Source organism: Antechinus flavipes, chromosome 2 (genome assembly GCF_016432865.1).
Source record: "Antechinus flavipes isolate AdamAnt ecotype Samford, QLD, Australia chromosome 2, AdamAnt_v2, whole genome shotgun sequence".
Lineage (NCBI taxonomy): Eukaryota > Metazoa > Chordata > Mammalia > Dasyuromorphia > Dasyuridae > Antechinus > Antechinus flavipes.
In genome coordinates this window covers 221644908-221672850 of record NC_067399.1, presented here as the reverse complement: position 1 = coordinate 221672850, position 27943 = coordinate 221644908, and the positions used below count along the sequence as shown (strand labels likewise).

The 27943-nt window shown below is 37.9% G+C and overlaps 1 protein-coding gene across 1 annotated transcript in view; it reads right to left on the bottom strand.

Annotated features, from left to right (window-relative positions):
* The window catches only part of ALK (ALK receptor tyrosine kinase), a 1046930-nt gene that overhangs the window by 301065 nt on the left and 717922 nt on the right, over window positions 1-27943 (bottom strand). Inside the window, exon 5 of the mRNA XM_051976205.1 lies at window positions 14358-14485. Within this exon, the coding sequence (XP_051832165.1) occupies window positions 14358-14485 (128 nt within the window). The remainder of the gene's footprint in view (window positions 1-14357; window positions 14486-27943) is intronic.

Here is a 27943-nt window from a genome sequence, read left to right as displayed (position 1 = left end):
TATAAAAATGGACTCAATGAAGGTGAATTTCCATTGTTCATGTTATTTGTCTTTAAAATATGTATCACTGGAATTATAACCTAAGATTCTTTCACCTGGTTCTTTCACCTGGAGGAAAAGTTTTTTGGGAGAAATGAATAGCATTATGCCACAGAATAATCCAATTACTTTGGAGTACAGAGGACAGAATGATTATAGGTACAGTCATGATGGGAGAGGGTGTGCCATTTTGTAGAATGTGTGGCTATGTGGTATGAAAAAGGAACACCAGGCAAGGTGTGGAAATGGAATTCATTATCTGATTTGAATGCTAGCACTCAAGGACAAAATCCTGATCGCCCCATTTTAGTTTGGGCTTTGTTATATACCTCCATATTTTGTACTATTACAAATGGCGTACCATGTCTTTCATACCTTTTATATCTAAGGTATATATATCAAATATCTAAACTTCTGTGGGCACTTCCTATCCTAACTTTCTCATTTGACATATGAGGAAACTAAACAACAGAATAGTGAAATCCCATCTTGGAGCCTAATGATCCAGCTAGAATTCCTCATAGTTTCTATGATATTAAGTTGGTAATATTTTTCTCCTACTTTTGAAGTAAAGTATTTGAAAAGTAGGCTTAAATTCACTTTGTGAATAACATAATTACTATCTCTATGTACCTTACAAGAGCTCTCAGGTGATGAGTACATATATTCTAGGGATGGGACGATGGTTAAGGATTTTAGACATTCTGAGAATCTGGAATATAAGCCCACACCTTGGAATGCAAGGACAATTCTTTCTATGCAAGCCATAAACAATGTAAAATAACTACACAGAAAAGATATTTTATTAATGGGGAGAGTGGATGACCAAACAAACCTTAGACCCAAATCTCTATAGGAAACATTCAGTCCCCAGTACTTTGAGAAGAAGAAAAAAGGAGTTGAAAGCCATCTTTATTCCTACCACTTTCTACTTGAGGCTGTGAAGAAAAGGGGCAAGTCAGGACAAGAAGAATCTCTTCTCTACTTATATTTTTATAATAATTAATATTTACTAAGTGCTTTTACATACATTCATAGAATTACAGAATTTAAGATGTAGAAAAGAGCTCAGAAGCCATTCCATAAATGTAGTGTTCAATCAATCAATAGGCCTGTGCTAAACCCTTACTGAGTGAAATACTGCGCTAAGTGCTGGGATACAGAAAAAAAAAAATCCTGCCTTTAAGGAGCTTACATTATAATGGGGAAATAATGTATATAGAAATAGAAATTGAATAGGTGGGAAGTTAACAGAGAGAGGAAGATTCTGGCAGCTTGGTGGGATTTGGGGAGACTTGGGAAAGGAAGATGGCATTTCAGCTAAATCTTGAAGGAAGTTAGAGATTCTAAGAGGTAAAGATGAGGACAGAAAGTATTCTAAGCAAGGTACACTGGCTCCTAAGGCATGGAGACATGATTGAAAGGAGATGAGTAAGATGATAGGAAGAAGGGCAAGCATGGATACAATGCTTTAAGGTTTGTAAAATGCTCACAAATAATAGCTTATCTTTTCCTCACTATACCCCTGGGAGGTGCTATTACTTTTCTCATTTTGCAGATGAAGAAACTGAGGCAGTAAGAAGTTAAGTGACTGGGCAGGGTCACACCACTCTTAAGTATTTCTTTGAATTCAGGTCTAGACTCAGAAAGACTAGGCCCAGTGTTCTATTATTTCATCTAAAAAGAAAGGAGTCAAGTTGTAAAGTGCTATAAATGTCAAAGAGAGGCGTTCATATTTGATTCTAAAGACAGGAGGGGGCCACTGGAGTTTATTGAATGGTTGGATGACACAGTTAAATTGGTACTTTAGAAGAATCCCTTTGGTAGCTGAGTGGGGAGGGTGTATTGGAATGGGGAAAAACTTGAAGCTAAAACAATTACAAGAGCCTAGCTCAACAGAAAGATTAATCCTTCTGCAACACGCCTGACAAATAGTCATACAGCCTCCATCTGAAAACCTGAAAAGAGAGGGATTCATTGGTTTTCAAGGCAACTCATTCTACTTTGGAACACTTTTGATTATTAGGAAATACTCATTTGTATCAAGCCTAAATTGGTGCCTTTGGAATCGAGGTCCTTTACTATCCTGGTTATACTCCCATCTCACTGATAGCCTTCCAAAATGTGCTACCCTAAGCTGATTACTTTGAATGGAATTTGACCAGGGTAAGGGACTATCACCTCCTTGATGTGCCCTCTGCTTTTTTTCAATGTAGCATAAGATAACATGATTTTAATAGTCTTTGAAATGCCAACGTAGATGCTACTCTCCTCATTTTATGCTTATAGAAACTGGGGTCAAGAGAGATTAAATGATTTTTACAGAGTCATACAATTCTTAGATTGTGAAGTTTGGATAAAAATCCATGTCTTTTGACTTTTGGTCCAGCTTTTTTCCTGTGGTCTCTGGATAGAAGTAAGTTTATAATTACATTCACTTCTTGGAAATTTTAAATCCATTTAACATTCCAAATTTAAATTAGATTTGAAGAGCTGAGGTCCTAAAGATTATAGGTCTAAAACTAGAAGAGAATTTTGAGGTTATCTAATATAACTTTTTTATTATAGTTGAGAAATATGAGGCCAAATGTGGTTAAATGAAGTACCTGGAAGACACAGTGGATAGAGAAATGGATTTAGAATATGAAAGATTTGGGTCCAAATCTTATCCCAAATAGTTGAGTGATTCTTACTGAGTCAACCTCACCTCTCTCACTGTCAGTTTTTTCATCTGTTAAATAGATAAGAGATCGATAGAGAATTTAAGCCCACACTATATTCTTGGCAGTGTACTAAATTCTGAGAATATAAATGTAACTCTCTCTCCCACAAAAAGACAATTCCTGTCCTCAAGGGCATGACATTAAAAAGGGAGCTGTAAAGCTTATGTGTACTGGGAGTACACATGTGGAACTGGGCAAGTAGTGAGCATGGATGGTCTGGGCTCTCCATGGAATATGTTCCTGGGCAGAAACTCACTAATCAGTAGAAGGGCTATAGAGGAAGGGGATATCTTCAGGGTGAAAAGGCTATTGACATGTGGTCAGATTTGGGAGGAGAGCCAGTGAAAAGTGAACACAGATGGTGTGAGGTCTCTATGAAAGAGGGATCCTCATAGGGTTATTGTAAAAATCAAATGAGATAATAAAATATGTAAAATGCTTTGCAAGTCTTAACATGTTACATAAATGCTAGTGGTTGTTATTAGGTGGCTTGGCTACCTAGGTAATAAGCATATGAGGTTCGATGTCATTCTAGAACCATTGCTTTTTTATTGCATCACAGTGACTCCTTGTATAAGTGTTAAAGTCATGGTGGAAGGAAGCCTCTGTACAAAGTGTGATGGAAATCATGAGGCTCCCGGAAGTAACATTCTGGTCAATAGTTACATTAACATGTATTTGGCACACAATACTTGCTTAACAGATGCTCACCAAATGAATGAATCAATAAATGGATGAATGGATGAATGACCTGTGATATGAGAGACTCCTCTGGACATCACTAAGTCCAACCCCTGCTTTTATCTCTGCTCTACAAAAGAGCAAACTAAGGATCAGGTTGAGGAGCTGTCTCTGGAGAAATGAAGCATGACAGATCTTGATGTTGCTTTGAAAATTGGGCTCTGTTTCATAGAAACCCCCTGTTTTCATCAGGGTGCTAGGCGCCTGCAAGCTAATTCTTACTTTGCACAGTTTGGGTCAGGCCCCTGTTCCAGATGCGGATCATTTCCAAACAGCTGGCCAATAATTAGATTCCATTCCTGCTGTTCTCATTTCTTTTTGGCTCTTCTGCTGGTCTAGAATGGCCCTCCTCCTCCTCCTCCACAGTTTATTTATTGCTGTCTTTGGTAGAGTGGATACAGAAGGAGAGGACAGAGATGCACATTTATAATTACCTGCCAAGACTATGAGATGCCTTCATTTTTCCAAGTGAAAAAGCCTGGGATAAAATATCAGTCCATACTCTATCAGAGCAGGGCCTATGCTGGGAGAAAAAACAGTCAAACTGGCCTGGCTGCTTTTTAGTCTGAGTTTTTCAAAGCCTTGGATGTAATTATTTTGCTCTTAATATACCTAGCTTTAGGGTAAAGACCTTAAAATATTTCAGCAAAATTGTGCTAAGATATCCTTCCCAGCAGATGATATAATATAATTACTAATCAATCACTCAATTGATAATCATTTATTGAACATTTACTTTGTGCCTGGCACTGTACCAGGTGCTACAGGCAGCAAGTGTTTCTAAAAGGCTTGTGCTAGGCACTGAGTGAAACATTTTACAGATATTTGATCTGAGAAGGTAGGTGCCATTATTATCCCCATTTTATAGTTGAAGAAACCAAAGCAAACAGAGCTTAAATGACTTGCTAAGAATAAATTTGAACTCAGGTCTTCTTGATTCAAGTAAATACTCTATAAACTGCACACCAAAGCTACCAAAGACAAAGATGGAATAGTATTTTCCTTCAAGGAGCTTCTATTCTATTGGGGGAAACAATATGTACAACAATATAACATGCACAATGTTGTTGAAATAGGGAGTTCAAGCTGCATATGTCACACCCTCTTTGAAGGGTCCAGCTACATTGCCTCCTTATTGTTTCTCACACACAACATTCCCTCTGTAGTCTCCTTGCTTTTGCCTGGAAGGCACCTTTTCCTCATCTCTGCCTCCTAAAATCCCTAATTTCCTTTGAAGTACAGCTAAAAATGAGTTCTTTCCTAATTCACCCAGCTTCTAGTGCCTTCTTCCTCCAGTTTATATAGTATTTATATTGCCATATGTACGTATCTTTCCAAATAGGATGCAAATTCTCTAAAGGGAAGGACTGATTCCTTGTACTCTCTGTCTCTCTGTGTTCGGTGTCTCTGGGTCTGTCTCTCTCTCTCTGTTTCTGTTTCACTGTGTCTGTGTCTCTCTGTCTCTGTCTTTATGTCTCTCTCTTTGTGTTTCTCTTTCTGTCTCTCTCTCATACACTCTCAGCACCTAGTACTGTTCCTGGGACACAGTAGGTTCCAAATAAATACTTGCTGATATATAGACATAACTTGGACCTTTACCCACTTCTTAAGCTGCTCACTGTACAAAATTTCCCTAGGCTCACAGGCTTATACATTGCGAGGTAGAAGGGTGCTTTGAAGTTACACAGTCTAAGCCCTCATTTCACAGATGGGGAAACTGAGGCCCTGAGAAGTCCCACAGAGCTCTCACAAGCAGCATGGAGCAGGAGTAGGATCCAAGTCATATCTTCTGACTTGAAATCAGTGCATTGTTTATTGTATGAGAACCTGAAATGTGTAATAATAAAGGTATCTTATTAAGACACTGGGCTCACTGCAGATGGGCATGGGGGCTGTTTGTCTTTGTATATTTTCCAACATGCTTGTATATAATGGATAATCACTAAATATTTGTGGAATACAAAATCCTTAAAATGGAGCTTATAGCATTTACCATCCTCTCATCTGGCCATTGTGAGCTTCCAATGAGGTAAGAAAGGAAAGCTCTTTGATCACTGTCAAACGCTAGACAAGTATAGAGTATTATTAATTCTGAATCACAAAACTGTAGAGTAGGAACAGACAATAGTAATTATCTAGTCCAGTATTCTTATTTCACAGGCAGAGAAACCAAGGTCCAGAGAGACCAGGTATCTCACCTGAGATCTCACAGTCATGGGTAAGTTATGGCAAAGCTGTCACCAAGGCCCAACTCTAGAGCTCTTTCCATGACGCTATGAAGCCTCTCTATATTTCATGTTCAAAAAACATAAATATTACTCTTTACAGCAAACCAACTAAATCCATTCTCAAACAATCCCAAATTAGAAAAGAAGTAGATTCAGCTCTTCAAAGTTTATGAGATCAGAAGATTTTGAGTCAGAAGGGCTATCAGGGATATGAACTAGAATTTTCCATCGAATGGAAAAATGGAAAATTCTAGTTCATATCCCTGATAGCCCTTCCGACTCAGGTGTTGAAACTCCTTCTGCCAATTCAGGTTGGTGCCTTTTTTGCAACCTTAGAGAGTTATCTGGGACAAACTGAAATGTTAAGTGACTTAAACAACCAGTAGGTCTTCCTGCCTTCAAGGCTAGCTTTATCAATTATGCAATCTTGCTTCATTTAATCCAACCCTGTCACTTCTTAGATAAATAAACTGAGGCCCACTGAGAAGAAATAAGTTGTTCAAGATCATGTACTGTATCTGAATAACACATATGTATTAGATACTGTTCTAAACCCTTTACAAATATCTCGTTTAATCTTAACTCTATGAGTTAAATGCTATTATTACTCCCATTTTAGAAAACTAAGGTAGTTAGAGATTAAGTAACTTGCCCAGTGTCACACAACTAGTAAATATCTGAGGCTGAATTTGAACTCAGGTTTTCCAGACTGCAGACTTAGCATTCTATCCATTGTGTATCCCATTTCCTCCCCTAGGCCTGGAGAAGTGAACTGACATAAAAGTTTCATGGATATGTGAAAGAGCTGAACACATATCCTTTAGCTTTAAATCTCAGAGCCCTTTACCATTCTAAGGATCTTCTCTAAGCTGACTTCTAACTTATTTGTGATCTGGGCAAAGAAAAGGAATCCTTAGCTTAGCTGATTTGGGAGGAGGAATAGAATTCTAGCAAATAAGAAGAGCAGCAATCCTGCTCAAGAGATTTATCCATCCCTCTCTGGCCTCCATCCCCCAGTAAGGAGGCATGCTTCCTTTCACTCCTTGTCTTTGTATCCTAGCACTGGGACTGACAGGTCCTTGAGAAATGCTGGAATGACTGAGTGAAAGCCTTTCTATATTTGAACATCAGGATATTTTCCTGATGACTAAAACATAATGTGGTATGTAAAATATGATGTGGGCAGCTAGGTAGTGTGGTAGAAAGAGTACCATGTCTGGAGTTAGAAAGACTTATTTTCCTGAGTTCAGATCTGGTCTCAGACACTTACTGGCTGTTTGATTCTGGGAAAGTCACTTTACCTTGTTTACCTTAGTTTCCTCATCTGTAAAATGGGCTAGAGAAGGAAATAGCAGATCACTCTAATATTTCTGCCAAGAAAACCCTAAATTGGTCATGAAGAGTCGAACATGATTTGAAATGACTCAACAACAACAGCAAAAACTATAACATGGCTTAACTGAAAAAGTTCTTAATATACATTCCTATCTCACCTTGGCTACAGCCTAACCACGTGATTTTGGGTAGGTCCCTTGACCTCTCTGAGCCTCAGTTTAATTGGAAAGGGTTGGACTAGGTAATCTCTCAGGTCCCTGACAGCTTTATTATCCTTTAAGCTGATGACTCTCCTGTATTAGATTATGACAACAGTAGGCTGCCTATGGAAAGGAGGTCTATAAAAATAGGTTGTAGACTTCCTCAGGGCTCTGACATAAGATGTGTTTCAATGATAAGGCATTGTACATGTGGAATACATATATAGCCAATTTGGAAAATGGCTTCAAGGGGAATTCAATTCATTGTCATTGTCTTTGTATGTTTCATTGGTGTCGTATGGACACAGTTATGGAATACTCCAATCTCCAAAGAAGTATAATTAAGGATCGCTTCAAAGGGCAAAAGAAAAGCACATGTTGGGTGTGAACTGACTGCATTACATTAAGAATGAGGGATTGTGTAAGAGAAGGAGAGTAAAGTATATTCTTAGAGAAACATAGAACTGGAAAAAAGAAATAGGCTGACCAATCAATTAGCTAATTTATAAGCTTCCTCTAAATACCTACTATGTATCAGGTATTGACTTAGGTATTGAGGATAGAAATGTAAAGGTGAGGTAGAATATGTACTCAGGGAGATAATAACCTGCTAAGGATGAGCAGTGTGCTGTGATATAATATGTGAAACAAGATGTTGCCCTGGAAAGAGCTGGGTTCAAATGCAGGCCCTGCCACTTACTATTTGTGACTGTGCAAGTGGAGTCCTTTCTCATTTTCCTCTGTAAATCATTCTTGGAATTCTCTCCCTCCTCAACCTCACTGAAGCCTCTTGGAAATTTTTGTTATCTTTTAGACTCAGTTCCAATGCTACCTTACCTCCTTCCACAGGAGAATTTCACAAGTATTTATTTGCTTTGTACATATCCTGCATTTATTACTGTGAACATAAGTTCTTAGGATAATCAATTCAGGGCCCTTGCAGATTATCTTCTCTAACCCTGACATTACACAGAGGAAATTGAGAAAGGATTCAAATTGTTATGTCTGGGGTGGTTGGGCGGCACAGTGGATAGAATCCTGGGCCTGAAATCAGGAAGATTCAACTTCTAAAGTCCAAATATGGCCTCAGACACTTGTATTTGCAAGTTACTTAATCGTGTTTGTCTTGTTTTCTCATCTGTAAAGTGAGTTGGAGAAGTAAATAACCAACTATTCCAGTATCTTTGCCAAGAAAACCCAAAATAGGGTCATGGATAGTCCGATTTGACTTAACAATAATAGCCATGTGGAATACATAAGGAAGGTTCCTGACCTATCAGGTGAGGAAGAGAGTCTTATCAGAGAGATTAACCAGGAGATGGATGTGGTAACTGGGGTTTATGTGTATGAAAGCCTAGATATGAATGATGGTGCTTGGTAGAAGGAACTGAAAAGATGGAACAAAGTCAAGAAAAGTTTCAATAGAAGAGATGGAAGTCTATGTTAAATTCAGGGGATAAAGGAGAAGGAAGAGTCCAAGCTGAATTCAGGGCAGAGGACTTTCTCTGATGATGTGGATGGATTTCTAGTTGAAGCCTGAGTCAGGGAGGAAGTACCACCAAATAATAATAATAACAGTAATTGAACATATATATTAATTTTAAGATCATCAGTATGCTTTATATACAACATTTTATGTTATACATAGAGGATTCTGCTGAGAAATATAAAAGATTATTATGTCAATAATGGTAGTAGGATTCTAAACAATATCATAAAAGTTTTGCTTGATAGAATTGAGGACTTAGCACAACATTTGGTGTATAGTAAATACTTTCGTTCTTTCTCTTATTCATTAATCCTGGAAAATACTTAAAAGGGCTTGGCACTCAACTATTTAAATGATTATTTTAGAGAAGAGGATAGAGATGTGTTTATTGTTCATGGCCCTGGAGGACAGAACTTAAGAATGATGAGTAGAAATTGTGCAGAGGTGGAATTAAGCTCAAAAATAATGAAAAACATCCCAATAATTAGAGCTATTCAAAAATGGAATAGATTTCTTCAGGGGTGTAGTAAGTAGTGAATTCCCATTGTCCTTTGGGTGATCCTCAATTTCAATTCTATTACTCACAGCCATATGACATCAAAGAAACATTCAAAGAAAATGACAATGAATGGAAATCCCCTTGAAGACATTTTCCAAATGAATGATACATTCAACTGGAGGTCTTCAAGTGGATACTAGATGACAACTTCTCAGGGACACTGTAGATGGGATTCGTGCTTTGAGTAGTGATTGGATTTGATTAACTCTAATATCCCTTTTACCTTGGCCCTTTGATGACTTTAACACACTCCCTGTTCCAAGCTGGTCATAATGAGGCATTTCTAATATTAGAAAGCCAACCTACTTTTCTTTCTTTCCTCCCTTTCCTCCTTCCCCTCCCTCTCTCTTTCCTTCCTTCCTTCCTTCCTTCCTTCCTTCCTTCCTTCCTTCCTTCCCTCTCTTTCCCTCTCCCTCCCCTTCTCTCTTCCCTCTCTCTCTCCCTCTTTCTCTCTCTTCCTTTCTCTCTCCCTTTATCTCTCACTCTCTCACTCTCTATTTCTCTCTTTCTCTCCTTCCTTCCTTCCTTTTCTTCTTCCTCCTTCCTTTGCTCCCTCCCTCCCTTCCTTCCTTCCTTTTCTTCTCTTTTCCTTCTTTTCTTCTTTTTCTCCTTCCTTTGTTCCTTCCTCCTTCCCTCTTTCTCTCTCTCCCCCACCTTCCCTCCTTCCTTCTCTCTTTATCTCCTTCTTTTCTTATTTTCATTTCTCTTTCTCTGAAGCAAAAATGAAAATAAATAGTCTAGAAGAGTAGGGTGGGTGATTTTAAAAAAAAAGGAAATTATGTTTTCTTCCTATTTCCTGCTTCTCTGTGAAGATATGACAAGGATGTCATATCCTTGGGATGATTTAATTCATCACCCTTTGGCCCATGTTCTCAAACTGGGTCATGAATACCAAACTTCTTTCCATTGAATCTGTTTCCATATATTCACCAATAGAGTTCCTTTTCTTACTCTGTCTTAATTTTAGTAATAATAGTTCATATTTCTTTAGCATCTTATGATTTGCCAAGACTCTTTATCTACATTATCTCCTTTAGTTCTCACAGCAGTCCTATGATTTGAACATAAGGATTATAGCTTTATGGATGAAAGGGACCTTAGGGGTCATCTCTTCCAGAGGTGTCAAACCAGCACCAACATATGGCTCACAACATTGTCAAGTGCAACCTAAGCCAGATTAAAATACAATTGGACATATTTATTGAAATAAATAAAAATACAATACAATATGGAAAATATTACATTTTAAAAGTAACTCAATATAAGGTCCTCAGGGATCCTTATATTCATATTTGTGGTTGTCAGTTATTTTTCAATCATTTTCAACTCTTTTTGACTCCATTTGAAGTTTTTTTGGCGAAGATACTGGAAATGCTTTTCTTTCTTCAGTTTATTTGACAGGTGAGGAAACTGAGGCAAATAGGGTTAAGTGACTCGTCCAAAGTCACACAATTGACAAATGACTAAGGTCACATTGAACTCAGGAAGATGAGTCTTCCTTATTCTAAGCCTAGTGTTCTATCCATTGGGTCACCTAGCTATATTGTACTTGGATTAGTAGTCCCATTACTAAAAGCTTGAGACCACTGATCTAGTGCATCCCCCTGATTTTATAGATGAGGAAATTATGGCTAAGATGTGTAAAATCACACAGACACTAAATGGCAGAACCAAAATTTAACCAAATTCTATTTTCAAATCTAGAACACTTTCTCCTGGACCATGCAACTTCTGATAGAGAGGCATTTTGAGCCCATTTATAGATGAGGAAATAGAAACTTAAAATAATTTTGAGCTTGAGAATTTGCCTAGAATCACACAGCTAGTGAATGTTGGAGGTTCCCAGACCTTCCTGACTGCAGATCCAGGGCTCTGCCCCTTTATCACCTTCCTTCTAGGTTATGGCATCTCCCAAACCACAACTTCAAAAAAGACAAAATTCTATTTATCAGAAAAAACCCAACAGAATATATTAGGGACACTTCAAAAGTAACTCCCCTATTTGTAAACACAATCAATTTTAGGATTGAAACTGACTCTTCTTACTTGCTAAATGATAAGTGACTTGGTTCTTCCCTGCTGTAAGACTCTAGTATCAAGGATTTAAATCCACTCTTCTACTTATATCGAAGAAGAAAATCAAGGCTCTGAGGTTAAATGACTTGTCTAAGGTCACACAGGGAGGATTTGAATCATTCTGATTCTAGATCCAGTGCCTTGTATATACCAGTTAAATAAAAAGCTACCTAGGCCCCTTCCTCTAATCCTTCAAACACTCTTGCTCTTCCATAGTTATAGGTAGAGAAAAGGAATCAGGAATGAAGTAAGGAGATAATTTTTCTTATGCAGGAGCTTTGACCTTGATCTGGATACACTCACTCCAACACAGAGCCAGGAACTGTTTTTTTGAGTATTGTCTAAGTTATTTGTGCTAACCTATCTAAAATCAGAGAAATAAAGAAGACAAGGAGAAGATTTTCTCCCCTTTTTTCTTCAGGAGGACATATTATTTATACATTTTTGAATAGCCTTCTGAATAAGCAAAGAAATAAAATAGTCTTGTTTATGGTCACACAAATAAATGTCAGAGTCAGGATTCATAAAGATAATAGATCTAGAGTGAGAAGATTATCTACTTCAGCCTCCTCATTTGATAGATGAGGAAACCAAAGACCCAAAAGTTTATGGATGGCTTATCCAGGTTCACACAAGTAGAAAGGGACTGAGCCAGGACAACACAGGACCTTTTGCTCCTAATCTAACTCTCTCCATGACACGATGATAGCATCAACTAAATCTAGGTCTCACCAACAAGTTCAGAATACTTTCCCCAATACCCTGCTGCCCCATATGAAGTAAAGTCCTTTCATTTCAAAAGGATAAAAGAGCAGAATGGAATCTGGGGCTGCAGGTTTCAATTATATGCTCATAGTACATCCTCAAATAATTCACTCAGTTGATAATGAGGCACCATTTACCAAGAAATAGAATACATTGGGAACAATTTTCTGAGAAAAAGCCAATGAGAAGAAATATTGGCCAGGTAGTCTGAGATCCTTCTAATCACAGGACAAAGAATTATTACAGGATAAGCCAAGTCTTTTTATACAAGTTTCTGTCATGGGTCTTATTCAAAGGGAATCCCTCATTCACTTTTCTCTCTGCCAAGGATGCTCAAATGGATTTATGGTACTGCTGAGAATTATGCCTGTTCCTTGACACAACCCCTATGACTGCTTCACTGAAATGCAAGCCTCCCTCAAGTATCACTAGCTCTTTTCTTTAGGGTTCCTTGGCAGAGGTGAGAGCTCCAATGTATCATTTGTGAGCTAAGAAATTGCAGGTAATTTATGCCTAATTCTGTTCAAAGGTGGGGGTATTTTGGTACAGAATGCTGCATACAATATCAAATGTGTTTTTGCTTAATTATTTTCATTTGTTACAAGGAAGGATTGTGTGTAGGGTATTTGTAGACGAATGACAAAAATAAGACTTTAAAAAAATTTTTCAGGTAAAATATGATAGTCATGGCTAATGCCATCAGTAAACCTGATTAACAAAACTTATCAACAACTGCATATATATTTGTTTATTCAGAACACAAACATTCAGAAAGATCAAATTGTAAGAATTTTCTGTAAACTTGGACAACCAAATGGCATAATGGATGGAAAAATGAGCCTTATATTAGGAAGGTATGAGTTCAAATATAACCTTAGGCATTTACTAGCTGTGTGGGATGGGTAAGTCTTTTAATTTCTGTCTATTTCAACTTCCTTGACTAAAAAATGAGGTAAATAATCGCAGCCTCCCAGGGTTGCCTAGAGGATCAAATGAGGTAACATTTACAGTACTGTGTACAATGCCTGGCACATAGTAGGTGCTTGCTTGCCTTCTTTCTTTCCTCCCTCCCTTCCTCCTTTTCTTCCTTTCTTCTCTCCTTCCTTCCTTCCTTCTCTTTTCTTCTTTCTTTCCATCTTACTTCCCTCTCTCAGTTTCTTCCCTCCCACCCTACACATAAACTCAAAGTAAAAACCAGATCTTGGATAATAGATTTCCTGTCTTGACTCCCTGCTGATTAATACTTAGAGACCCCAAAATTTCTTGGTGAGCAGAACTGTGGTCTTTTCCTATCTGTACATTTATGAGAAAGAAACCCAAGACAGTAAACAAGCTAGAAAAAACAGCTTGTTTATTCAAAAATTCTTCAATGATTTATTTAAAACTAACTCTTAGGAGCATGCCACAGGCTCTGTATAATCTAAGCCAACATCCTAGACATTCACACATGAATTTATACTAATGGATAAAGATGGCTGATATTCATAATGGTCCTGGAACATGGCAGGATTCTGATGGGCCTTCTGGATCCACAAAAAAGATTAAATTATGTTTGGTATAATTTTAATAATAATAACTCACAGTTACATAAACACTTTAAGTGTTTTTTGTACGATGATCTTATTTGATAGTCCTGTGAAATAGGGCTTTTGAAAAATCCCTGTTTTATAGGTGAAGAAATAAAGCTCAGTGAAATTAAATTATGTAAGTTAACCAGTTAGTAAATAGTTGAAGCAAGAATGGAACTCAAATCTTCTTGACCATAAGTTTAGCATGTTATCTACTATGTCACAGAGTTTTTCTTAAGTCACATAGATTTTTTATTCCATAGCATATGATCATAGCATGAGAGCTAAAAGAGACCTCAGAGACTAGCTATTCCAATTCCACCATTTTAAAAACAAAGAAACTGAGACCTAAAACATTTAAATGCTTTGCCCAAGGTCACCCAGGTATTGATTAATAGCCATGATCTTGCCTCTATTTTTATAATACTTTCTATTATATCATATGCTTCTTGGAAAAGTGGTCCTTTTTTAATAGGATGCATGGTGAACTCACTTACAAAGGATAACTCCAAATACCCAGTTTCTCAACCCTTGTGGATAAAAGGGATTTTACTCACTAGTACCCTCATTTGACACATATTAGCTTTTTTATCATCACAAGGTCACAAAATGTTTATTCAGGAACCATACATACCTTCACTGCAGTTCTTCAGAGACAGAGATTCCACCACAGATAGGCTCCCGTTGGCATTTGATATGTATTCTAGGGAGACCCGGAAAGGACTCTGCAGGTGCCCAATTCTCCCATGGAGCACTGTCCAGCTGATCATATTGGAAAGTAGAAGAGAAAAAGAAATAACAAACACAGTGGTGAGAAGAAGACCTAATTCACAAGGAGTATTCTGTACTCTCAATGATTCAAAAACCAATGTTTTGGGGCCAGGCTGTCTTGGCACACAGGTAGTCTCACCTTAAAGGTACATGGAGGCTGAAAATTAGCACCTGGCCAATGTTTCTCTTCTCTTAGCTCTTGCCTTTGTTTTTATAGGACACCGTACCCCTCCCCTTGTTCTATTTTTATTATTTTTTTAAAAAATTAACATTTTCCAAGATAGGATAGTACAGTGCTGGTCTTGGAGTTAAGACAACTTCAAATCTCATTTTTAACTGTTAGAAGTGATTGTGGGCAAGTCACTTAACTACTCTGACTATTAATTTTCTTTAGTCTCGCAACAAACATTGATTAGATAAATATCTACTATAAGCTTTATATCAGGAAAGAGAATAGAGTATGCACATAGATAGGTAGAAGTGAGTTGATTTTTAAAAATACTACTTTTCAGTTTAAAACACATTCTTAATATCTCTCCATGACTTTCCTAAGTCTAGATCAGGGGTCCTCAAACTACAGCCTGTGGGCCAAATGCGACAGCTGAGTACGTTTATCCCCCTCATGCAGGGCTATGAAGTTTCTTTATGTAAAGGCTCACAAAACAAAATTTTTGTTTTTACTATAGTCCAGCCCTCTAACAGTCTGAGGGACAGTGAACTGGCCCCCTATTTAAAAAGTTTGAGGACCCCTGGACTCTAAGAGAATCTCCATTTCCAAATTTAAAATTTTCACACTGAAAATTTAACATTCAGCTCTGGATCTAGTATATCACTATAAAAAGATGATAGTATAGTATTTACCTAACAGTGACACAATAGCTATGTGACCATGAACAAGTTGATCCAAACTTCAGTTTCTTCAATCACAAAATGGAGATATTTTAGATTTCTATCTCCTTTATTATCCTTGAAAGGAGAAGGGGAATTTCTAGCCTGGATATCCTAAATTCTGTTATTGGTCCTTTGGCCTTTGGGGGTGGCAGTACTACTGAGGGCCTATAGGAGGTGCTGCTCCCATTCCATGCTGCAGGTCAAAATCCCAAGGCTGTAATTGAATGAAATAGCTCAGTCTCTGTATCTACCCGTTAGTTATTTATTGAAGCTATACTAACTTGCCCCTGCAAGTTATAAAGTTTGTTCTTGCTTATTGTACCCAGAGAATTACAATCCACAGGTTACAGTGAATAAAAGGGAAAAGAAATGTTTTCTCTTTATAAATAAAACATTGTCATCACAAAAAAATTCAAAAAAAAATTCTTAAACAACAACAGGAGTAGAATTTTGCCCATTGCTCTAAATCAAAAGGCCCATTTAGGAGGAAATATGTGGAGGAAGACAGAAATGTTTATGTCTGCTCAGGCCTGAGGCTTACATAGCCAAAGAGTGATGAAGTTTAATTTTAGGTATATGATGGTCCTGACAATGATTTCCCTTTTTATAATGGCACCAGCCTGCTAGATAAATTTGCCAAGACTTTTAGGAATTAAATTCTGAGTTACTGTCTCAATAACTTTTGTCCAAAATTCTAAGATTTCTCATAGTATTACTGTAGGAACTTTAATAAGTTTCAGAGCAATTGCCAAACTTGTGTTTTATTTCTAAGGATCTTGGGATTGGGAGAGGGCAAAGTTGTACTTAGGGTCATATTTGCTTATAATAAAAAAAATAAAGCCCAGTCTCTTCTCTCCTCTCAAACTTAACTCCAGTGACAAAATAGACTGACCATTTTCTTTAGTGATACCCTGGCTGCCACAATTCTCTTATAGCTGAAGGTTATTCTACTTATCTTGGTATGAGAAGGACACAGGAGACAGTCCCTTGGCAGAAAGAATGAGGCTGTTATCTCATGGGCTGGCTGAGATACTTGACCATTTTAGCAACTAGCTCTGTGGGCATTGATCAGGTCAACAGTGTTCAGATCCAAGTGGCCACAAAGCAAGTTGAAGATAACATGGAATCAGTCTATGCCATTATATAGCAGACTTCTACACATTCTATTACTTCTGCTAACTGGCATTTTCATAGAACTTTAAAATATGTGAAGTGATTTGCACATATTATCTGATTTAAGTTTCATGACAACCCCATGAAAACAAGTGATTTGCATATATTATCTGATTTAAGTTTCATGATAACCCCATGAAAACAAGATGAGAAGACTGGGGCAAACAGTGACTTGCCTAGGGTCACATAGCTAGGATGTGTCTAAGGCTGGATTTGAATTCAGATCCTCCTGATTCCATCTTCACCACTCTATCCACTCTGTCCCTTGGCTGCCTAATTCTGACGGGTACTGATTCACAGGCCACGTACTAACCAATTCTACACTCAATAAAAAGTATGATACCATACAATGATCTGGGTTTTCTGTGAAGATGATTAAAGAACATTTTGTTGAACTCTTGTATAAATAGTGAGATTTCCAGCCTTGAAAAGTATCATATGAATGCATATGCACTATTTACATATCATCATGTATAGCATGATAACTGCACAGGTTACCCCCCTTAGCCTGGAACATACTTTCTCTTCTCACCTCCATTTCTCAGAATTCCTCGGTCTAAGTGCAATCTCTTACATGAAGCCTTTCCTGATTACCTGTGCTATAATTGCCTGCCTTAAAACAACCACCACCACAAAAAAAAAATCAAAAAGAAAAAACCCTCCTTTTTAATTATTTATATTGTATAAATATCATATATACTTTGCAATATTGAATATCCTCTATTGTCTTCCTCTACCATACTGTAACTGTAAGCTCTTTGAAGGCAGGGATTGTTTTATCTTTGTTTCTTCAACATCCAGAGAGATACTAGGAGGGGCTTAATAAATGTTTATTTATCAATTGATTAACTGCTTTAGGACAGAAGGTAGAAGGGGAACCTTTAAAATTCCAGCAGGCCCCTGCTTAGATGTTACAGATGAGAATACAAGTGCAAGAATAAACTGACTAGCCTAAATAACACAGGTAATTAGTGCCAAACCTGAAATTAATATCAATAATTTGTATTGCTTTGAAGATTTTTAAAGAAAATAAGTTTACTTGCTCAAATCCTTAGCTGATTTTCCATCTCATTAATATGGGCTCTCATTTTGCTGCTAATACAGGAATTAATCCTATTCCTGCTTCCTTATCTTGCATCATTCTTATCTATGTCCTTCACAAAGGATCTACCCAATATACAAAGATTTCTTTGTGTTCTTTGGTTACCTTAGAGGTGCCAATATGTAATTCATTGAATCAACTAGCAAGTCTTTATTAAGAGCCTACTATGTGTCAAGTGAGCAGTCATGGGATAGTGGACAGAAAGATGTACTTAGAGCCAGTAAGGAGAGGAAAGAGAAGGATAGGAACATTTTTAAAGAACCTGCTGTATACCCAGCCTTGTGCTAGGGACTTTATAAATATTATATAATCTGATCTTTAAAAAATCCTGTGATATACTGTTATCATCCCCATTTTACAGATGAGGAAACTGAAGTAGTCAGAGGTTAAGTGGCCTGCCCAGGATTGTGCAACTTGTGTTTGTGGTTGGTTTTTAAGTCAGGTCTTCCTGACTCCCTGCCCAGTACTCTATCCACTGCACTACTTATCTGCCCCTAGCAAAATATGGGTTCAATCCACTTCTGATACTCAGATGTTGCATTAGAGTTATGGCCATGAATTAAAGAGAAGATGTTAACCTGTATTAATAGAGGGAGCTTCCTCATCTGAAGGTTCTCTTTATCATGAAATCGTGAGTACAATCTTTATCCTTATTCATTATGTTCAAAGAATTATAATAAGCACCATGAATAAAAAGACAAAAATGATACAATTCCTGTCATCTAGAAGTTTGATTTTTAATCTAGTTCTTGAGCTGTGTCTTTTTTATTTTATTTTCATTACAATCAATTCAGTCAAAGTTTATTAAGTACCCACTATGTGCCAGGCATTATGCTAAGCATTGGGAATATAAAAAAGAAAAAGAAAGATAGCACCTGCCCTCCTCAGAGAGTTCACAATCTAATGAGGGAAGACAATTTGCAAAAAGAAGATGGAAAGAGGGGAATGTTGGAGATGATGGTGGAATGGCATCTTGTCACTGTCTCCTTTCCAAGGCTGTGGTCCATCTCTCTTTATACCATCCTCCTTCTGGGGATTTTTTAGGGGCACGAGTTAAATGACAGAACACAATTCCAGGTGACCTTGAAAGGGCAATGGTAACAGGTAGACAGGATTTCTATATCACCAGTGATGACTCGGACACAAATGATACATCAATACATACATCTGTGACATGAATATTAGGTGCCAAAATGTAGTGTTCTCTTCTTTTTTATAATATAATGGTTCTCTCTGGGAGCAGGTTTCTGGGGGAGGTTCTGGAGACAGTCTTAGTTTCAGTTCAAAGTAATAATCACTTCAAATACAGCCAGCTGATAAAATCCAAACGTTTATTTTCTCCTTCCAAGTTTTGTCTCTTTCCTTGGGTCCAGTTAGCTTTCTTAGAGGCCTCTTTCTCTCCTTAGTTCCAAGAGCTCTTGCAGCTTTGTCTTTTGCCTCTGCCAGCCTCTGCCTCTAGCTCAACTCCGACTTCTGGCAATCTTCTGAACTGACTGACTGACTGAAGCTCTTTTTATGCTTTTTTAGAGGTGTAAACTCCTCCTCTGAGAGTGGGATTATAGGAGGTGTGAATTTGGATATTCTCCCAAACATGTGAACTAACGTGTGAGCTACTGTGTGAACTCTCAAAGGTGTTAACTTAAGCATTGTTTCTATCAATACTAGTGACTTAACAACTTGTAAGGATTTGCTCTAATGTGTAAACTAATAAGCACTGTATCAATTCCATTGAGTTAACATAGGATTCTAACATATGAGGTTGTAAACTCTACTGACTTATTGGTACCATCAAGGCCATGTGTGTATCCGTAAAACCAAGAGAACCTGGCCAGATGTGGTTGTTCAGTACCACTGAATAGACTAGGCAGAGTGCTGTCATGGAGGAAAGGAGCTCCTAAAAGCCGAGTTCAATTCTTGGCTCTGGGATTTATCGGATCTTAGAAAATGGATGTGTCTCAACTTTTGAACCTTAATCTCCTTCTCTGAAAAAAAAAAAATAACAGTTTTTTACAGGGTGACTGTGCAAGTCACCTGATTTCTATGTTCATCAAGAAACCCCTTGGATTTATATATATTCTAAGTCATAGATGGAATGTGATCTGCCTTGGTGGAGGGAATTCCTGCTCCAGAAGTTCCTCTTGCTGATGAAATCACAAATCTTTCACATATTCAGGCTCTTTTTGCATTCTCTTGCTATCTGACAGAGAAGCTATGAATACTACAGGGAGGTGAGTAGTTCCTTATCATAAAACTGCCCTTGGAGAGGAAGGGAGGGGAGATGTGACAGCTGAGTGCTAAATGATCAATCATAATAGAGCTGCTTTGACTTGATAGTTAAGGCAGCAAAACAAACTCCCTAAAATCCTACAGAGAATCCATAACGAGCCCAGGCAGGGAAACAAAGGGAGCCGCCGAGGAGACTCGCCCCATGAGGCCGGTCCAACGTGTCGAGATACAACCATGGATGTGTCAGGAGCCAGGCAAGGAGCTTGATGAGGCAGAAGGGTTTGTTGTGACGATTTCTGATAGGGTGATTGGCGTGGAGAGTTATTTTAAGTGCAGAATGAAAAAAGTCTTTCTGACAGGAGGAGCATACAATGTGTGGCAGCTGACAAGGCTATCAAACAAACCCTGCAGGAGCTGCTGTGAAGTAGATCAGCCGGCATAATAATGAGGTGCCAGTCCTCCAACACGGGCTCCTGGGTAGCTTATCCCATGAAGGAGCAGCTGGGCGGAGAGGAGAAAGCAATCTGCTGGAAGTCAGGAAGAACCAGGTTCCAATCCTGCCACAAGCACTTATTTAGCCGTGCGACCCTCAGTGACCGACACAACTCATAAAATCCCAGATGTGGAGGAGGGGGTACCAATTGCACAGGGGAGTTCTAACAGATCTAAAAGTGAAGAGGACCTTAACCCAACTCGTTCATTTTACAGCTGAGGAAAACTTATCCCAAAATATACAGGTAGTGGGTAACAGAGCTGGAATTAGAATTCAGGTCCATTGTACCACATGAGTCTGACATAAGTAAACGCTCTGCAAACCTTAATGTGCCCCATCCCTGTGAATAATTGTGATTGCAATCATGTACCCAGTCGGAAAACCATTACTACGAGCTACATTGGTGTATAATAGACAATAGATCACATTTAATAGTACGTGAAGGTACCCCAAACCATCGGTGTAATAACAGATAGCAGTTCACATTGGTATAATAAATAATAGCTCATTTGGCCCTTTTTGTTCAGTTGTTTTAGTGGTGGGCGACTCTTTGTGACCCCATATGGGGTTTTCTTGGCAAAGACACTAGAGAGGTTTTCAGATGAACATACTGAAGCAGTTAACGTGACTTGACTAGGGTCATATAGCTAATAAGCATCTGAGGCTGAATTTGAACTCAGTCTTCCTAACTCCAAGCCTGCTGCCACCTTCCTGAGCTACACACACACACACACACACACACACACACACACACACACACACCAGTTTATGGTACCCAACCATTTACATACATCATCTCATGCATGCAGTAGATGCCATGGCCAATACCCTTTTACAGATAAATAAATTAAGGCTAAGAGAATTTAAATGACTTGTTCAGAGACATGCAGCCAAGTCAGTATTTGAGTCAGGATTTAAATTCAGGTGTTCCTAGACTCTAAATCCACTATTTGTTACCTACTTTAATCACTGACTGGCCATGGCCTCAATCACACTGAGACCTCTTGAAGACCTTAGCTTAAAAAGGTCAAGGTCTCTCACTGCATCCAAGGCCATGTGCAGTTGTCTTGATCTATATCCAGCCACTGGGCCCAGATGGAGGGGAAAGTAAGGTAGGTGACTTTGCATAGCCCTCCGTCACTTAAATCCAATTCACTTGCCTGTCATGATATTGCCTCTCTGATGTCATGATCCTCTTAAAAAATGAAGGACAAACAGCAACAATCCAGTCAGCAAAATGGGTTTGGTCAATAAACCCAATAATCTGTTGCTTGATTAACTTAATAAAACAGAGGAAATAATTGCTTAAGAAGAGGCACTATTATCTTTAGCTAACATATTGAATTTGTTGTCCTGACTGGAAATCCTGTGAATGTATATATTCAAAAGAAAGACATGAACATATGCTTTAAGCAGATGAATTAAAATCAATGTAAGGATGGGGATGGGGGGAACCTAGAGGAAAGACAATGTTTTTTTTTTTTTTTTTTAAAGAAAGAATGTAAGTTCCTATAGCACCTTGCATATTGGCTGGCCCATTGTAGGATTATAAATGTTTGCTGATTGATTAGTATGGTACCAGTTTAACATCTTACAATCCCAAAGTCATAGATTTGGAAAGGATCTTTTGGGTCATCTCTGCTGATTTCTACCCAAAGCATGAATTCCATCTATAGCATTTCTAACTAGGGGTCATCCAGACTAAATTGACAACTTTAGTCAAATTTAAGTCAAAAGAATAGTAGACTTCAAGTTAGAAGGGACTTGTGAATCTAGACTGAGTACTGTATCTACATTCATTCATAACTTCATTGGATTGGAAGATATGTTTCTTGGCTTCATTAGGATGATTTTATATTGCTTAAGAAAAGATTACAGTGGAAAATGATGGATTTATGAGATGCTTATTATCTTTCAAGTACCATATTACATTCTAGAAATGCAAATATAATTGAGATAGTCCCTGCCTTCAAAGGTCTTATATTCTAAATGGTCCATTGAAGAGAGTACGGATCAAAGGTCAGGAAGATCTTAGTTCAAATACATCTTCAGATACTTAGCAGTATGTAACAAGAAAGAAACTTGGTTTCTTTCTCTGTAAAACAGATAATAGTATCAGCTATGTCTGAAGATTGTTGTGAGGAAAAATGGAGATGATGCTTTTTTTATTAAAACTTTTTATTTTTAAAACATATGCATGCATAATTTTTCAACATTGATCCTTACAAAACCTTGTGTTCCAAATTTCTCCCCTTTTCCCTCTCCCCACATGTAGATGGCAAGTAATCCAATATGTTAAACATGTTAGAAAAATATATATTAAATCCAATATACGTATACATATTTACATAATTATTGTGCTGCACAAGAAAAATCAGATCAAAAAGGAAAAAATAAGAAAGAAAGCAAAATGCAAGCAAACAACAGCAAAAATGGTAAAAAATGCTATGTTGTGATCCACAATTCAGTTCCCTCATTCCTCTCTCTGGGTGCAGATGGCTCTCTTCCTCACAAGATCATCGGAACTGTCCTGAATCATCTCATTGTTGAAGAGAGCCACGTCCATCAGAATTAATCATCATATAATCTTACTGTTGCTGTGTACAATGCTCTCCTGGTCCTTCTCATTTCACTCAGGATCAGTTCATGTAAGTATCTCCAGGACTTTCTGTATTCATCCTGCTGATCATTTCTTACAGAACAATAATATTCCATAATATTCATATACCATAATTTATTCAGCCATTCCTCAACTGATGGGCATCCAGTTTCCAGTTTCTGGACACTGACTACTGCCACAAACATTTTTGCACATGATGAGATGATCCTTGTGAAAAGATTTGCAAACCTTAAAGCTTTACATAAATGCTAGATACTATTAATAGAGAAAGACAAAACATACGGGAGAGTCACCAGGGAGAAGTATTTGATAGGCATATTTCTAAAACAATAAATTGCAGAGAAGGCTCCCACATGCATTGATTGAGGGAGTTACTTCATCAAAGAAGTTAATGAAATTATAGACCCAATTCCAATAATCTTTTCCCCTTTAGAAAGGAAAGGGAGGGAGGTAGCTCAGAATCAATCTTTTTACTTCTAATCATTTCCCACTTTTCAGAATCAGTATTCCCTTTAAACAGGTCATGTTGGGCTATTATAATCTTCTTTTCTTTACTCTTTCTTCTAGTTTAATCTTAGCTTTAATTATTCAATGACAGCTATATTTGTGGTTGTTTTTCAGTCATTTTCAATCACGTCTAACTCTTTGTGACCCCATTTGGTGTTTTCTTGGCAAAGATATGGGACCAATTTGCTATTTTCTTCTCTAACCCATTTTAAGGATCAGGAAACTGAGGGAAACAGGGTTAAGTGATTTTCCCAAGTGTCTGTAAGTCTAGTAAGTGTCTGAGGTCAGAATCGAACCCGGGATGAGTCTTCTTGACTCCAGCCCCAGCATTTTGTACACCATGGTACTACCTAGCGGCCCAAGCTGACTGCTCACCAGTCTGACCAGTTTCCTTTTATTAGTTGTTTTTTATATTGAGCACTTGTAGAATTTTTCCTGAAAGGAATTTTCAGATGGAAGGTGTCTGAGTTATCTGGAGGCTTCATACATGTCTTGATCCTTGGATTTTATTTTTCCAATGTGTATTCTTTGAATCTCTCCTGTACTCCCCTTTACTTTGAAGTAACTGAGGGTCAAGGTATATATTGACATGGCTGGCAAAATCTTGTCTGGTTCCTCATAGAATGTCTCTCCTTCATCCTTGGCCACAGGCATTTCCAAATAACCTCTAGTTAACTACCTTTTCCTCTTTATCATGAACTCCCAGAGGTCTGATGGCCAAATAGTCTCTCATGAAAGTATGTTTCTTATTGCTCTAGGGATATGATTTAAAAAACTAAAAAAAAAAAAAAAAAGAAAGAAAGAAAAAAGAAAAAAAAAGAAACTATTTTGGCAATTTTTTGTTTTTTTTTTTTAGATCTGTCTCAGGAGAATCTCCTCTGATAGGCTCCAGCTGGGAAGGAATACCAAAGTAGATGTGGTTTAGGTCCTAAGGATAACAATTCATTAGTCATTGGACAAAACCCTTTCATTCAGGTTGCCAACAGCCATCATAACCAAGGAATTCATCACCTAATGGCCAGCCTTCTGGTGATGAAATTCTCTGTACCTAGCTGGATTGGTCTTTGAACAATAGACAAAATCTGTCATATTATTTGAAGTCTATCTAGTTTAACAGAAAATCTGAAAGAACTTGTCCTTGCTAGTACAGAAAAGCCTTCAAGAACCTTGATTCCATGGTTGAGGCACTGGGGGCAGGATTTCTGCATTAAGTGGGCACTCAGTCAATGTTTATTGAGCTGAAATCAATTCTGCATATTGATAAACTAAGACTCAGAGTCAGTCAACAAACATTTATTGTATTAAACATTTATTACGCTAGGGCACTGTGCATATACTAGGGATACAAAAAGAGGCAAGAGGCAGTCCCTATCAGCAAGGAGATTACTTGAGAGCACATGAATTCCAATGTCAATTTCTTTGTTCTAACCATCTTAATATTTTTTTTTCAGTTTAATTCAAGGCAAATAGTCGAGTCAATATCTGACTTAAATAAATGAGCTTTTCTGTAAACTGACTTCAGCTACTAAGCCTCTCCTCTCAAGTGGTCCACAAATAGAGAAAGTCTATATCCACGACTATGTTTGAAATCTTTCCAGCCTGGTAAAACTTGCCAGAGCTTTTGTTACTCTAGTCTCGCCTTCAATAACTCTGCATTCCTTCCATCCTATGATGGATAATCAGATAGGACTTTTTTGGAGGAGAACAAATGCCATTAAATAATTATAATAAGCCAATTTTCATTCAAGTATTAATGATGTTATCCATTTTAAGAGACACTGAAAAAAGAATAAAACCTTAGGAGGAGGAAGCTATAATATGGAGAAAAGAAACCACAGTACGGCAGAGAATAACCATTGTCTTCCCTTGGCTCCAGATTTACCCAAAAGCTCATTACTCACAAACACAGTGTAATCTGATGTAGCCTCATAAATATACCTTTCCCCATGTGCCCATGCCTTAAAAGAATACAGGCTGGGGTTAAAGGAAATAATGAAATGAGAAATGATAAGAGGCAGCACAATTTCTCCTCTCTATATGTTTGTTTTGTTTTGCTTTCTTGGAGGGTTGAAGTGGAACTCTGCCACAGAGAGATACGTGTCCTTTTAGCCTGGGGCTCCTGACAGAATATAGAGAAGGTAAAAGTGTGACAGGTGAGAGGGAAGAACAAACAGAATAGATTTTCAGAATTATAAGGGACCCCAGTAGTTACTTAGTACAGATGCTTTATTTTATACAAGAGGAAACTGAGGCCTGAGGGTCTGATTGACTTGCCTAGTGTCAATCATTCATTCAATCAATCACCCAATCAGTATTTATGAAATACTTACTATGATCCAGGCACTATGCTAGGCACAGGAAGCTCAAAGACAAAAATGAAACACTCTCTGCTCTCAAGAAGTTTGTATTTTATTGTGAAGACAACCTATATGCTTATAAGTATGCTCAAAATAAATACAAGGCAATTTTTAAGGGGGAGGCCCTAGTACTGAAAGGGATCAGAAGAAGCCTTATGTAAAATATGGAATGGAAGATGAAGATACTGGGGAATCTAGGAGTTAAAGGCAAGGATTCTGGTCATGGGAAAGCCTGGGCATGGAGATAAGAAATGGAATATTTGTTCATTAAAGGCCAGACTTGGAACCAGATCTCCTGCCTTGGTCCATTTTTTGTTGACTGTCCCATTGTGCTCATTTTCAGGGGTCCACAATTTCCTTTGTTCTATATAGAGAGCTCACTTTGTGAAATGAGTCAAAGAACCAGAGACTCTGGGCATTTTTTGCTTCCTGGACAGCCTCCAAGGAGAAATGTGCATAGAGAGTGGGTAAGAGGGGAGGGACTGAAGGTGGTGTCCATGTTAAATTTGGGGTATATGAGGAAATGTGGGTGATTTAGGAATTCTGAGCTCTCTGAGGGGCTCAGCTCCTGATGATGATAGGGGTAGACATACATTCTGTGACAACAGTGCCATCACAGTCTGTTTTGATGGATGGATGGAGAATAAGTAGAGAATTACAGAATTAAAGAAAGTTAGGATTAGAAGAGACTCAGAGTCCTATTCATACCTTAATAAAATTGTCCTCTTTAGCATCTTCTAATTGAGGAGTTCTAGTGAAGAAGAACCCTTACTTCATAAGGCAGTCCATACCACTTTTGAATAGCTCTAATTGGTATGAAGTTTTTCATTCTACCATATCTAACGCTATCCCTCTTCTAACACTAGCCATTATTTCTAGTTCTCTCTTCTAAGGTCTGGCAGAAAATTCTAATTTCCCTTCTATGTGAAAGCTCTTTAGATGTTTGAAGGCTTTTATCATTTGTGTTTCCAAGTCCTCTCCCCAGGCTGTATGCTCCCTGTTCTTTTAGATGAGACTCAAGGGACTTTGGAGCAAAAAGAATCCTGATTTCCACAAACCTAACAAGTGGTCATCCAGCCTTCAGCTTGAAGATGACCAAGAATGCCTTGTTTCCTCTGAAATCCTTGACTCATAGATTACAGATCTGCCCTGAATCAGGAAGAGAAAGTGGGCAAGTCAAGGTATCATCCTGTAATGTCATTGGTCTTCTCCAAACATGAATGATAAAGAACAGCAACAATTATTTTCATGTTATATCCTCTATTAGAATGTTCATCCCTTGAGGGCAAGGGATGTGTATGTGTATGTGTGTGTCTTTTAATCTTCATGTGTATTCCTGGCCCTTAGCCTGACACATTATAAAGGCTTAATAATTGAGTTGACTTGATGATCTCTCTCCCCCAATGAATTTGTCTTGAGTACCAGAATGGCTTGACAGGACTCTGCTTCTGTGACTAAGTTATCCTGGGTAAAACTGGAACAAATAACACCTAATAATGCTCTTCATCATAATGTATGAGAATTATTTGGAAGCTATAAATAGCTAAGGAACTAGCACTACCATTCTGCCAATTTTTAGCCTCAGTACCAATCACCAATTGGGTAGTGATCAATGTCGATTGCTCTAAACAGCAAAATGAGCAGTGATTAGCATGAGAATAAGCAAGAGAATGAATGTAAAGTAGTGAGTTGTACCCCTGTTCCTTACATCTCAGGCACATTATGATTATAATCAACTCTGTTCCTGTCAATACCTACTGCCACTCTGGTGACATTATTTCTTATTTTGATTTGCTAATAAGCTCTCTGGACTCTTGACAAGTGCCACATATAGTGGAGAAACATGAGGAAGCTTGGAACTAACACAGAGCTTGGAGTCAGAGGATCTGAATTTGAATCCTGATTATACTATTTAATGTCTATGGAATGTATAAGTTAATCACTCTCTTTTCTGGGCCTCAGTTCCCTCATCTGTAAAAATGAAGGAATTATTATGGATAATAGATTAAAGGGCCTTTCAGATTTAGATCCTGTGATGAATTTGCTTATGAGTAAATTTCTAGTTCCTGTTCCCAATAAT